Source organism: Protopterus annectens, chromosome 12.part0, assembly GCF_019279795.1.
Source record: "Protopterus annectens isolate FY-2018-M chromosome 12.part0, PAN1.0, whole genome shotgun sequence".
Classification (NCBI taxonomy): domain Eukaryota; kingdom Metazoa; phylum Chordata; order Ceratodontiformes; family Protopteridae; genus Protopterus; species Protopterus annectens.
The window spans coordinates 1,092,875,237-1,092,887,775 of record NC_056746.1 but is presented as its reverse complement, the minus strand read 5'-3'; the positions used below and the strand labels follow the sequence as shown (position 1 = coordinate 1,092,887,775).

Below are 12,539 nucleotides of genomic sequence, written 5' to 3'. Positions count from 1 at the left end.
TTAGAATAACCTGAGAGAAAAATTGTGATTTCATGACTGAGTTGCGTAATCACTTGTAACTATGGTAACTGCTGGGCTAACTGTGATACTGTGAGCTACTACTCATTATTTAATTTGCTTCTTTCAGATGGAATGAAAAAAGAAGGTTGGTCGTGGCCATCCTACTTAGAAGAACAGAAGGCTGTTACTGCCCCTTTAAAGCTTTTTCATGAGGTGATTCTCTCTTTAAAATTATTTATTTTGTAGTCACTTCCCATCTCTGTCAACTCAGTTGATTCGACTTGATGACCACCATTACAGCTGACACCAGCCCACATCCTCATGCCCCCCTGGATAGCTGAGCTGCCCTTTTCACCCTCTCTGTGCTGTCCTTTTATGTTGGCGTTCACTTGTTCAGTGTGACAGCCCAACAGCTGTAGAATAGTTTTGCTCTGTTTTGACCTAATAGAAAACTACTACATGTAATACCATAGAACATGTATACTTCAGATGTCTTTCTATATCACTGTTGTAGTATTCTTTACTATAGGAATCTCCCCTCTAGGATAGCCCGGCATTCGGCCAGTGTACCAAAGCCTTAGGATTTTGTATGTGCCGTATGTCACATGTATGCTTTCCACACAGGCTGTAGGGCATAAAGATCATGTGTGGATGCAGTTACCCAGATCTTCTTTGCTGCCAGTTCGAACATCATTGTCAGTCGTCAGTCTGAATGCCTTGTTGCTGTGCTCCATACCTAACCATCAGATAAGTGCCCCGTTGGGTTTGTTATTTCTTTCTTTTGGTCTTGTATTTTATTTTGATTACCTAGAGTTCATCTCATCCAAGATGGGAAAATTTCTGTGTGTGAGGCAGATTCCCCATAAGGATCATCATGAGCAGTGTCTGTTTTGTTTGGTTGCATCCCAAGACCATACCTCTTGTAGTATCTGTAAGGCATTGGTGCCTAAAACACTCGGAAGCTATTTGTCTTCCCTGGCCATTTATCTTGCAAATCAATGGCTTAAACAGTTGGCCCAGGGCAGCATGGCAGAATCCCTTATCCCTGAGTTACTCCCGCTAGGTAAGAAGAAGTCCAAGAAGTCTCGGCTGGATTCTTTAGCTGTCCAGCCTCCACCAGATGTCACTGTAGAAGTGGGTGATAGCTCTGTAGGCCGTCTGGTGTCTACACCAGATTCCTGTGCCATGACCCCATTGGAAACTGGCATGGATTCATCTTTTTTGCACATCCTCCAAGGCTTTGCAGGCATCTGCTCTGGGTGTCAAGAGGGAACCATGACTGATCATCTCAGAGGGTCCTAGAACGAGTCCACATAAGTTCTGGGTGCTCTTACTGAATCTTGCCAGGGGTCGGAACCTCCATATTTGTTAAGGGTGATGTCCCTTCCAAGAAAAGACAAAAGGCAAAGCAAGTTTCAGTCAGTCCTAAGGATCCTCAAAGAGAATGGCAAGAGTTTACTCAGGGCTTGTTTTCTGCCTTGATAGCCCTGAAGCCTCCTCAAGTAGTTTTACTGCCTGCTCCAACTTGCACCTCTACCCCTTCCAAACAGCCTGGGGAATGGGATTCCTCAGATAAGGATTCTGAGTCTGATGAGGGGTCCTTGTCCTATTCCTCACAGATGCCTTCATCTTTGGCTCATGGTTCTGATGAGGAGTCTATTAGCCCTGAGTCTCTTTTTGAGGAACTGTCCTTTGGTGAGATTCTTCTCAAGTTTCTGATATGAGTTGCTTCATATGGATTCTCGTAAACCCTTTGCAGTTTCTTCTGTGTTGGCTGCCTTGTTAGACACTTTCATTGCTGCTTCCAAGTCTCCCGACTCTCAGCCTTCTGCTCCTAAGAAGCCTGATAGGTTCTGTAAGGTCCCTACGAATTGTCAGTTTTTATTTAAGTATCTTTCTACTGATCTTGCTGGGGTGTCAGTCTCTTCTGACAAACTTTACAAGCTCTTGCCTCTTCTAAACTTTTGCCTTCTGATATGGATAGTAGAGCAGTGGAAAGGATTGGTAAGAAGGTTTACACTCCTTCTACTTTGGCCTTTAGGGCTATTAGTTACCAAACCCACATAACCAGATATGCTCTGGCCTTGATTGCTCAGGCTTGTCAAGTTATTTCTGACCTCCCTGAGTCTGAAGACAAATCTTCTGCCTTATCTGTTTTAGGTTCTACTTCTCAAGTGGCTTGACATTCCATCAAGTGTAGCTATGACGCTGCTGATGCCTTTTCCAGGGATGCTACTTACAGGTCTGTCATGAGGCATTATTCTTGGCTTCGTCTCCAATCTTTGTCTGAGGACATTAAGGCCAAGTTGCTGGATTTTCTTTTGGATAATAAACATCTTTTTGGGACTGCCGCTGTTAACATGTTTAAATCTCTTCAAGAGAAAGGCAAAGCTTTGCAGGACCTTAAACATATTTTTGTCTTTCCTATCCATAAATTATAATTATCCTTTTAGATCTCTTTTTGTCCACAGATAGCCCCGCCAGATCTCCAAGGGCAGGAAGGGTGGTAGGCAAGCCTCCTCTGCTAAGGCTTCTCAAACTTTTGTGGCCCAGAAGCCTAATTTATCTGATAAGCCTGCTTCTCTTTGGCAGCTTGTCTCCCCACTCTTTGACTAGGCTCCTTTGTCCCTTTGCCTTTCCCTTTCCGTTTGTCTTCCAGATTGGCTTTTCATCACTTCAGACTCTTGGGTTCTTTCTATAATCCTTCAGGGTTACTTCATGGTATAGAAGTCTCTCCCTCCTTTTTCAGGGATTCCTCAACCTCTTGTAGAGCAGCTTCATTTCCAAGAGGTCCTAGGGTCCCTGGTGAACCAAGGAACCATTCAGCCTGTTTCCCCTTCTCAAGGGTTTTTATTCCAGGATGTTCCTGGTTCCTCGAAAGGAGGGTATTTGGAGACCTATTCTGGATCTCTCCCTGCTCAACACATTTCTCAAGGTCCTCTCTTTTTGGATGCTTACTCTTCAAACCCTGTTTCCTCTTTTACTGCTCCAGGCTTTTCTGGTCGCTTTGGATTTGAAGGACGCTTACCTTTGTATTCCTATTCACCGTCATTTTATGAAGCTTTTACATTTCTCTGTTTCTTTCTCTCATTTTCAGTTCTCTGCTCTGCCCTTTGGACCTCTCAACTGCCTCAAGGGTATTCACAAAAAGCCTAGTTCCTGTGATTACTTTATGCAGGCTCCAAGGCATTCAGATTTTTCCTTATCTAGATGACCTGTTGCTTCAGGCACCTTATCCTAGTTGCCTGTTACAGGATCTGGAGTCTATCATCTCTTTTCTTCAAAGACTGGAGTTAACTATCAATTTCCAAAAATCCATCCTGACTCCCTCTCCAGGTCATGTGTATCTGGGATGCAGGATACAGACATTGCCAATGTTAGCTTCTCTTCCACCTCCAAAGGTTTTGTCATTGACAGCCACCTTTAACTCCCTTCTTCCTCTGACTGCCATTCCAGCCAGAGAGTTTCTTTAGGCAGTGGAATTCATGCCCTGTTCTGTTCAAATGGTCCCTCTTGCCAGACTGCATATGCGGATGCTTCAGTGGTACCTCAAGTCAGTTTGGCTGTAGCACTGCCGTCCTCTGGATTTGAGTGTACATCTCCTTCCTTGTCTAAAAATGGAATTCAGTTTGCTAGTGACAGGGTCTTGCATACCTTGGATTTGCACAGGAAGCTGAGGTACTATTTGGATAATACTAAGGCCATTCATAATTCTGACCAGGTTTTTGTTTCTTTTCATCCCAGGACATTAGGGTTGGCTGTTTCTAAGCAAACCATATCCTCCTGAATATCTAAAACCTTTTATTTCTGTTACTTTTTTCATGGTAAATCTTTTGTCTACTTCTGTTAGGGCTCATTCCACTAAGGCTGTTGTCTGTTCTGGTGCTTTCTTCAAGGGGATAGACACTAATTCCATCCTTAAAGCTGCTACTAGGGCCAGAACAGGTTTTGGATATGGGCTCTAGGGCCAGAGCAGGTTTTGCTAGAGCCATTTTTTATGGGTTTGTTGAGGGCTCTTTCTCAGCCTTCCATCTCCCATTCTGTTTCTTGAGCTTTTTTACTCTCCCTGTAGTAAAGAATACTGCAGTAGTAGTATAGAAGAACATAATACAGTTGTGTACAATTTTACCACAATAGTAGATGTCCTTGTCTTCACTGTTGGAATATTCGCTCTCTCCTTCCAACCCTCTCTTGTTTGTTTTGGATTCCCTTCTGGTTGAGGGGGCTCCTCTTTTCTTCTACATTTTCTCCTTCTAAATGTGAACAGACTTCTTTATCTTATGGAAACTGTTCTCTAGTGGGGCAATTCAGTTCTGGGTAACTGTGTCCGTATATCACCTTTATGTCCTACATCCTTTGTAGGGAGTATACATCTGATGTATGGTGCATACAGTATTGTAAGGCTTTGGTATATAGGCCGGATGCCTGGTTGTCCTAAGCAGGAGATCCATATAGTAAAGAATATTGCAGCAGTGAAGAGAAAGACATCTACTGTTATGGTAAGATTTTACACAACTGTACTTTGTGTGTAGTATGTTGTGGCATGCACTGTACTTTTGCTGAATGAGTGTCTGTCATTACTCAAAATAGAATTTTGTTTTTTTTTCTTATTAGTTATTTGGTTAAACAAAGCACAAAGAAGGGTGCCTTGATAACTAATACAAATCTGTTGGTAGGGTATGATTTGTGAGGTGGGATGATGAAAGTTTTTGCCATATTATCAGAGAGGAGCTGTCTGTTGTAAGATTTTATATTTGACAAGTGTATATTAAAATTAATTTAAGGCCATTTTACTCTTGTATCATCTGTTTTAAGCATAATGCAAGTATATAACTGAGTCCTTAAGCTATATTCTGGTAATGATATATGCTGTACACTCCCCACTCAGAGATAATCCTATACTTTTGTTACCACCTTAAACTACCCAGCCATATCTCTTAGGTTTACCTGATTTTCAGGGAATCCCCAATTCTAGCTTAACACTTTGATCTGTCACTTCTAAAATGTGTGATTCTCTGAGATATGGTGGTGTGTTACAAGTCAGCAAATAATGGCAATCGTGAGAGTCAGAGACTTCTTTTACTTCAGGAATGAGATGTTAAACTGAGGTCCCATCTGCTTGAGGTAGTAGCTCATGTGGATGTAAAAGATCTCACAGCATGTATGAAAAGATTAGGGGGCGTCTTTAATTATATACGAAAAAGCATACTTTTGCATATTTATAAATATACAAAGTAAATGTGTACAATAAGGATTTTGTATTACAAACATAGAAATCTACATCTGTGAATTTTCAAAAATACATTCCAGTTTATAAAATTAAAACAGTCATGAAAAAAAGAACAATAATAAACAATTCATCCCCCAACTCTTTTGTCCATAATTAAATTTTTAATCTACCTAAACCTTTAAACCTTCAGTCAAGCAACACACCTTATTATTTAATACTTGCTAACCATAAGAACCAAATAGCGGAGAAAATTAGTCTATTTTCTCAAGATGTGAATCCCATGGAGTCGTACAGTCTCCAAATCTTGTAATAGGCATTGATGCATTTTTTTATTTCCTCGAATTGGAATTCATTGTATTACATACCCCAAAAGTGTTGAACTCATTCTAAGAAAATATGTTCATCACCTTCTTGTACATTACATCCTTGCCTGCAATACCTCCTTTCTGCAAACGTTTTATACCTCATATGTTGTTTAATGGATAATTTTAGTAAGGGTAGCCACCACAAAAAGTCAGACTATTCTGTTAGTTTCTCTTTCCTGATTCTTCTGTTTTTAATTTCCTCTCTTTCTTGTTTATTTCTGTTAACATACTTGATAATAGAAAAGTTCCATAATACTTGTATAGCACAGTTAACTGTCAACCACCAAGCCATGTAAACTTACTTTCCACTGATGCACCCTACTCTGAAATTCTTTCATTTCTATTTCCACATCAGATCTTACCCACTTTCCTTTTCATAACTATCCCCAAATGTCTTTTAAATAAAAAATATTCATCAAATTTTTGTTCCTATTGTTAAATGTTTTGTAACATATAATACATGTGTAATGATACTAGATAGAATCCTGAATTTATTAAATGTAATCCCTCTTTTTGTTACTTCGTTCTAAACAATATTTCTTTTGATGGGATTTAATTAGTACCCCCCGCCAAAAAAATGTGCAATATTTATTTTTCCCCTTCCTTTTCCTTAGGTAAAAGAAAAATACCAGCTACATAACTTGCTAGTCCAATAAGTGTCCCATTTATTGAATGTTGAAGGTTTTCCAAAAGCTATGTCCTTCTTTTTTGAAATCACACTTTTCCATTGTTTCTGAACACTTTCTTTCCAACCAAACATTAAGGCTTAAAGGTTTTATTTCTAATACAGTAGATTCTATACCTGGTGTCCCAAAATCTGTCCTTCCCTATCCCTTTATATTTTTCCTTATTTATTTGTAATCCTATATTCCCTAAAGTCCATACAATTCCCATGAGTATGCCAATAATTATTTATTGTGAGAAACTATCATTAAATCATTAACATAAACTAAAGATTGTGAAATTTCTGCTTCCTTAACCATAGGATCATAGGATCATAGGAAGTTACTAGGCTATTGGCCCTGAGGCCTTTAAAAGCCTAGCCAAGAATTTAGCCCATGCTCTGACAAGTCAGCACCCAATGCCTCTGTCAAGCAGGGACAAAGGTGGAATCCCAGGGGTGTATTTTCTCTTCCCCATCCAGTTATCCAGGTTGCACTTAAAAAGGGTTAATGATGTACTGTGCTTGACATGGAGCAGGAGTCTATTCCACAGAAGGGGGAGTCTCTGGGACACAAATCTGTCCCGCCAACAAGTCCTATTGATGTTACAGACCAGGTTGAGGTCACCCATGTGGGATCTGATGTTATCTAGTCATCATTCCTCACGTTAGGGTCTTGGATCCGATATCGGATCCGAGCCGGCATACTTAGAACACAGCTTAGCTCAAGCTCCTCCCTTCCCATAATGCACTGCTGCTGTACACTCCCTCAGATCTCGTTTGTCACTCAGTCAGTCAGACGCAGATTGCTCAGCTCCTCTTAGTGTAAAAGTGTCTATTTTGTAAGGTTTCTTAAATTTCAGTGTTTTTTCTGAGTTGTAGAGTTAGTAGATAGTTATCCCTTCTTAGATATCCCCTCCCGGTCGATTCTCACCTTTTTCTTTTTGTCCTTTTCCTGAGGTTTTGTATCTCGGCCTATTTACTGTGGTGTGTAAGTAGTGATTAAGTTCGATTTTAAGATGTTCTTCGTGCTTCTTGAGAGTTTTAGACGGTCTTATCAGGTTTTGGAACTTTGGCTTGTTTTTTTTTTACTTTGGTGAGGTTGTTTCCTGGTTCAGTTATGTCAGATAAACCTTTGGGGTTTAAAAGGTGCTCCCCATGTGGGAGGAAAATGCCTATTTCTAACTCACACGAGGAGTGCCTCTACTGACTCAGTGGCAACCACCTCGAGGTGGAATGCTGCATTTGTGCCGCTTTCAACCCGAGGGCTTTGGTCGACCATCCCAACAAGCTCCTTATTAAAGGGTTGGTCAAAGGAGGCCCCTTGGTCACTAGTTCCCCAGCCAAGGCGGGCTCTTCTGGGTCTAGAAAGAAGCTTTCCATGGAGGAGGCCCCGACCAAACGTCCCAGGCTGTCAGATCCTAGGTCTTTGGATCTGGCTCCAGCCAGGGCAGTTTCAGATCCGAGATCTTTGGTTCCCAGATCGTCCAAGGAGTCCACTCCTGGATCCAAGGGTTTGGACCCAAAGCTCTCGGATCCGGTACCTTTGGTTTCCTCTCCTGGATCCAAAGATTTCGACTCCAGACCTTCGGATCAGAGGGTAGGCACTGTACCTATGGATCCGAGAGATTTGAGAAGTGTTATTTTGGATCCTTCGCTGAGTTCGGTTCCAATTCGGTCAGATCTGAGAGTCGTGCTAGAGCCGATTGTAGTGGAGGATCTCCCTTTGGATCCATTGTCTTCAGAGCAGGTTTTGTCTTCTCCGTGTAGTTCTCATTCTAGGGAACGCAAGAGACGACATTCGGGCAACAGGCGTGACTCTTCCAGCAAGTCCTCAATATCCTCTTGATCTTCCAGTAGTGCCCTCCCTATGGATATGGACAGCATGATGTGGGCCTTTCTAAAAGCTCAGATGGAGTTGGGGCTTCTGGCTTCCCCAGCCCACAGGTCGGGAATCTAGTCTCCCACTCCCCTTCTATTGCTCCTCATTCGACCAGTGGCTTGGATTCTCAGGGATTGTTGAGCGGAGTGGAGGCTAGGGGAGCTCTGGGGCCTAGTTTGGGCTCTTCCCTGATGAGATCAGTGGTTGGTACTGTTTCTGTTCCCCCCAGAACACACCATCCGGCTGGTCTGGACTGTCAAGCCAGGGTCTATGGGGTTGGATTCGGGCCCGGGCTTTTCAGACCGGTCTCTTCCGCTGGGCGCCTCGGCTTTCAACAGCTTCAGTCCGGTGCCGTCTGGTGGAGTGGCAGGCCGGGGGGGGGGGTCCACCTTCTCTTCTGCTAAAGTTGTATCGGCAGGAGCGGGGGGATGGAACCTCCTCTAGTCCTTCCACTTTCCGGGCAGCCAAAAGATCTTTCTCTGCTATCAGAGCTGCTTCTCCCATGCACAGTCATCCTACCCAGCCCCTGTATCTGAGCAGCTTGTGTCATCCTACTTCCGGTCAGCTCGTCTGACTTAGCCTGCATAGGGATGACTTCCGCAGGGGTCCCCTCCTCTACTGAGTCTTCCCTGCAACCCCCAGTGGAGGAAGTTCCCAGGAAGAGGGCATGTAAGAGGAGACATCTTGACTCCCCTATGGAGTCCCTTACCGAGGAAACGGATGCTGAGGAAGGGGATGGGTCCCCGAGTTCACCGCCGGAGGAGGTCTCCTTTGGAGGCATACTCGAGATCCTCAAGGCCAAAGGCAGTTGGTCTACCCAAACTCCGTCCTCGGAGGAAGTTGTATTTCTGGAGGCTTTTGGTATGGGCCCATCTACCTCTTGGTTGTCCCCCCCCCCCGCTGATCCTCTCATTGATCTTGTGGCCAGCAGGGCTTGGAAGGAGCCAGACACCATGGATCCAGTGCCTAAGAAAGTGGACAAATTTCTGATCCCTTTATCAGATAGAACCTTTTGGTCCAAAGCGGTCCCGGTTGATGCTGTTGTGGTGGCCGCTGCCACCAAAATGGAATTAACAGAGCAGAGTTCTTCTGTCCATCCTCCCAATCAAGGGCTATGGACAGATTTGGAAAGCGGGTGTTCACCTTGGCTGCTTTTAGCCTGTGAGCATTTAATTATCTTGCACATTTCACCCGTCTCCAGAGGGATTTGATAAAGGAACTATTTACTTCCCTCTTTGGGTCCATGTCTGAGGAGGAATTCATGGTATTTTGGAGGGAGTAGGAAGGAGCTTGAGCTAAGCTGTGTTCTGAGTATGCCGGCTCGGATCCGATATCGGATCCAAGACCCTAACATGATGAATGGTGACTACAGATAACACAGATGCCAAATTATGGTAAGTGCATGACTATAATTACTCTAGTGGAGCTTGATTTGTGGATATGCAGCAGTCCCATCAAGGCGGGGTCTGAGATTACTTTGTATGCCAGGCAGAGGTCACCTCTGAGGAATCTGTAGGAAACTGAGTAGAGGGACAGGGCCTTTAGCCTGTCTGTATAGGGTAGATGTTTGAGGCCCTTGATTCTCCTGGTGAAGAACCTCTGTGGTCTCTCCAGCTGCTGTATGTGCTTTGTGGGGTACATTCCAAAATAGGCATTGTACTCAATAATGGGTCTTATAAGGGAAGACTACAGGGATGTTATGACCACCTTGTCCCTGGATGAAATACCCATACTAATGAGGTGGGCCATCTAGGATGCTTTCCATACAACAGAGGCAATATGGTGGTCAAAAGTCAGTTTGCTATCAACCTGGGTGCCCAAGTCCCTTATGACTGAGTGCGTGCTTAGGACCTTGTTATTAATGTGATAATTTGTGGGGACATCACTCTCCCCCAATGGGGATGATGATGCATTTTTTGGCATTCAGTTTGAGGCCATGTTTCTGGCACCAGTCATTTGTTTGGGTGAGATCCTCTTGGAGGATGTCCACATCACTAGGGGAAATGATGACAGCACCCAGCTTGCAATCATCTGCAAACTTGATCAGCCATAGCCCACTGGTTTTGCCCTACACCTCAGAAAAGTTATCCCAAATAACAAAGGCCCCAAGACCAATCCTTGGTGTACACAACTCGTTATGGGTTGACTTCTTGAGGTGGCTTCCCCAATTTTAGGTAGGTTCTATTAGTAAGCCAGTTTGCTACCTTTCTGGTAACTTATGGATTGATGCCTAGTTGAGACAGTTTATATATAACATCCAAGTGGGGAGTAGTATTGAAGGCTTTGGCCAGGTCAAGGTAGGTGGTATGCACTGTTCTACCCTCGTCCATGGCTTTGGTGACTGTCTCAAAGAAGTCGACCAAATTTAACAGGCATAACCTCCCCTTGACAAAACCAAACTGTGTGGGACCGATTGTTTGGAGGGTGCCAATGTCCTTGTTAATGATAATTAATAATCTGCTCCATGGCCTTGCAGATCAAGCTAGTTATGTTTATGGAGCACAACCACAGCAACAACCACCACAATGTTTATTATAAGACCACTGGATCCAAAATAATGAATAAAATCACTGTTTAAATAAAACATCTTTAATCACAAAACCGTTCTAGCTCCTTGGTGCAAACACCTTTACAGAACACAACATCTTGGAAAAAAACTTTCCTTAAATACAAAAATCCATTTTCAATTAACCACTTAAACAATTAAACAATTAAAACATCCTTGTCTTAATGTAAACATCTCCAATTCACCTCATTGTTAAGCCCCATAGGAGCCAATCTATTATATTTCAGTATGTAGATAGATTCTTTGTACAAAAGTTTATTCTTCAATACTAAATCGTTGTCATATTTTACATTAATCTGCTCCAAAACCACTCCTTGTAACAGTGAATGGTCACTTGCATGTACTTCTTTAAAGTGTGCAGAGATAACTTTTTTCCTCCTTTCTAGTCTTAATGTCTCTTATGATTTGTGTCTTTCGGCTTTTCCCGGTTAGGGGTCGCAACAGCGGAACTCCGGTCCGCTAATGATTGGCAGTAGAGTTTTACGTGCTGGCTTGCCAGGCCTAACGCACAACCTTCAACGAAGGAACGCCCATTCACGCATGTCGTCACACAGAAGATGCTCTAACTGAGAATCGAACGGGCAATGTCTGACTGTGAGGCGACAACGCTACCGCAGCACCACCACCGCAGTAGTCTTAATGTCTCTTATATGTTCTAAAAATCGGATTTGAAACATTCTTTTTGTTTCCCCAATGTAATATAAATTACATGGACATCTAAGTGCATAAATTACACCTATGCTGTTACAAGAAAACACATCCCTACATGTATACTTAACACCATTAATACCTTCAAAGTTAATAAGGATCTGTGTACATACTGAACACTTACCACATGGGTAAGTTCCAGGACTCCAGTTGTCTAATATTCATAGATGGAAATACAAATTTTCCATGTACCAGCATATCTCGTAAACTTCTACCCCTTGTATAAGAAATCATTAACTGTCCTCCCCTCGTCCATGGCTTTGGTGACTGTCTCAAAGAAGTCGACCACATTTAACAGGCATAACCTCCCCTTGACAAAACCAAACTGTGTGGGACTGAGTGTTTGGAGGTTACCAATGTCTTTGTTAATGATAATTAATAATCTGCTCCATGGCATTGCAGATCAGGCTAGTTATGCTGATGTGTCTATAATTTCCTGGATCGGTGGATACTCCACTTTTGTGCAAAGGGATGACAGTGGATGTCCTCCACCCAGCTGGGATATAGCCAGTTCTCAGGCTTTGGTTGAATAGGGTGCTTAATGGTGCTGCAAGTTCCTGCCTGAGTTCATGTAGAATGCAGCCTGGGATGTTATTAGGTCCCATGGAGGCTGTATTTTTTGCCTTTGAGAGGGCAGTGATGACTTGCTCCTTAGAGAATAGGGGCATGGAGCAGGTGCTGGGGACATCCTGATTTACTGAATGGGGGGACAGAGGGGTGAAGTTTTCATTTAACCTGTCTGTCAGCAGGTTGGCTATATCTATGGTGTTTGTGTATGTGGTGTCCTTGATCATCAGTTCTGAGCAGATCTGGGTGTTTCCCCTGAGATTGCAGACATATGTGAAGAAAGCCTTGTGATTGTCTTTAGTAGTTGTGGCCAGTTTGGACTCGAAGTTTGCTTTGGAGTATTTCACTAGTGCTCTTATTTGCTTGTTTAAGCTATGGAGAGATTGCTTTCAAGTAAGCACCTGCTCCTTCTTGGTTATCGACAGCAATTTTTTTCCTTTTATTATAGAATTTATTTATTGCAGATGTCTACCAGACAGGTTCACTCTTCATTGAGGAGGAAGATTTTGTTCTGTCAGGTATTCCTGATTCCATGCAGCTATATAAATGCTCGTATAGTG

General features: G+C 42.9%; 1 protein-coding gene across 1 annotated transcript in view; it reads left to right on the top strand.

The window, feature by feature from the left end:
* L3MBTL1 (L3MBTL histone methyl-lysine binding protein 1) overlaps positions 1–12,539 on the top strand; it is a 2,277,156-nt gene that overhangs the window by 1,358,555 nt on the left and 906,062 nt on the right. The window contains exon 8 of the mRNA XM_044090108.1: positions 128–213. Within this exon, the coding sequence (XP_043946043.1) occupies positions 128–213 (86 nt within the window). The remainder of the gene's footprint in view (positions 1–127; positions 214–12,539) is intronic.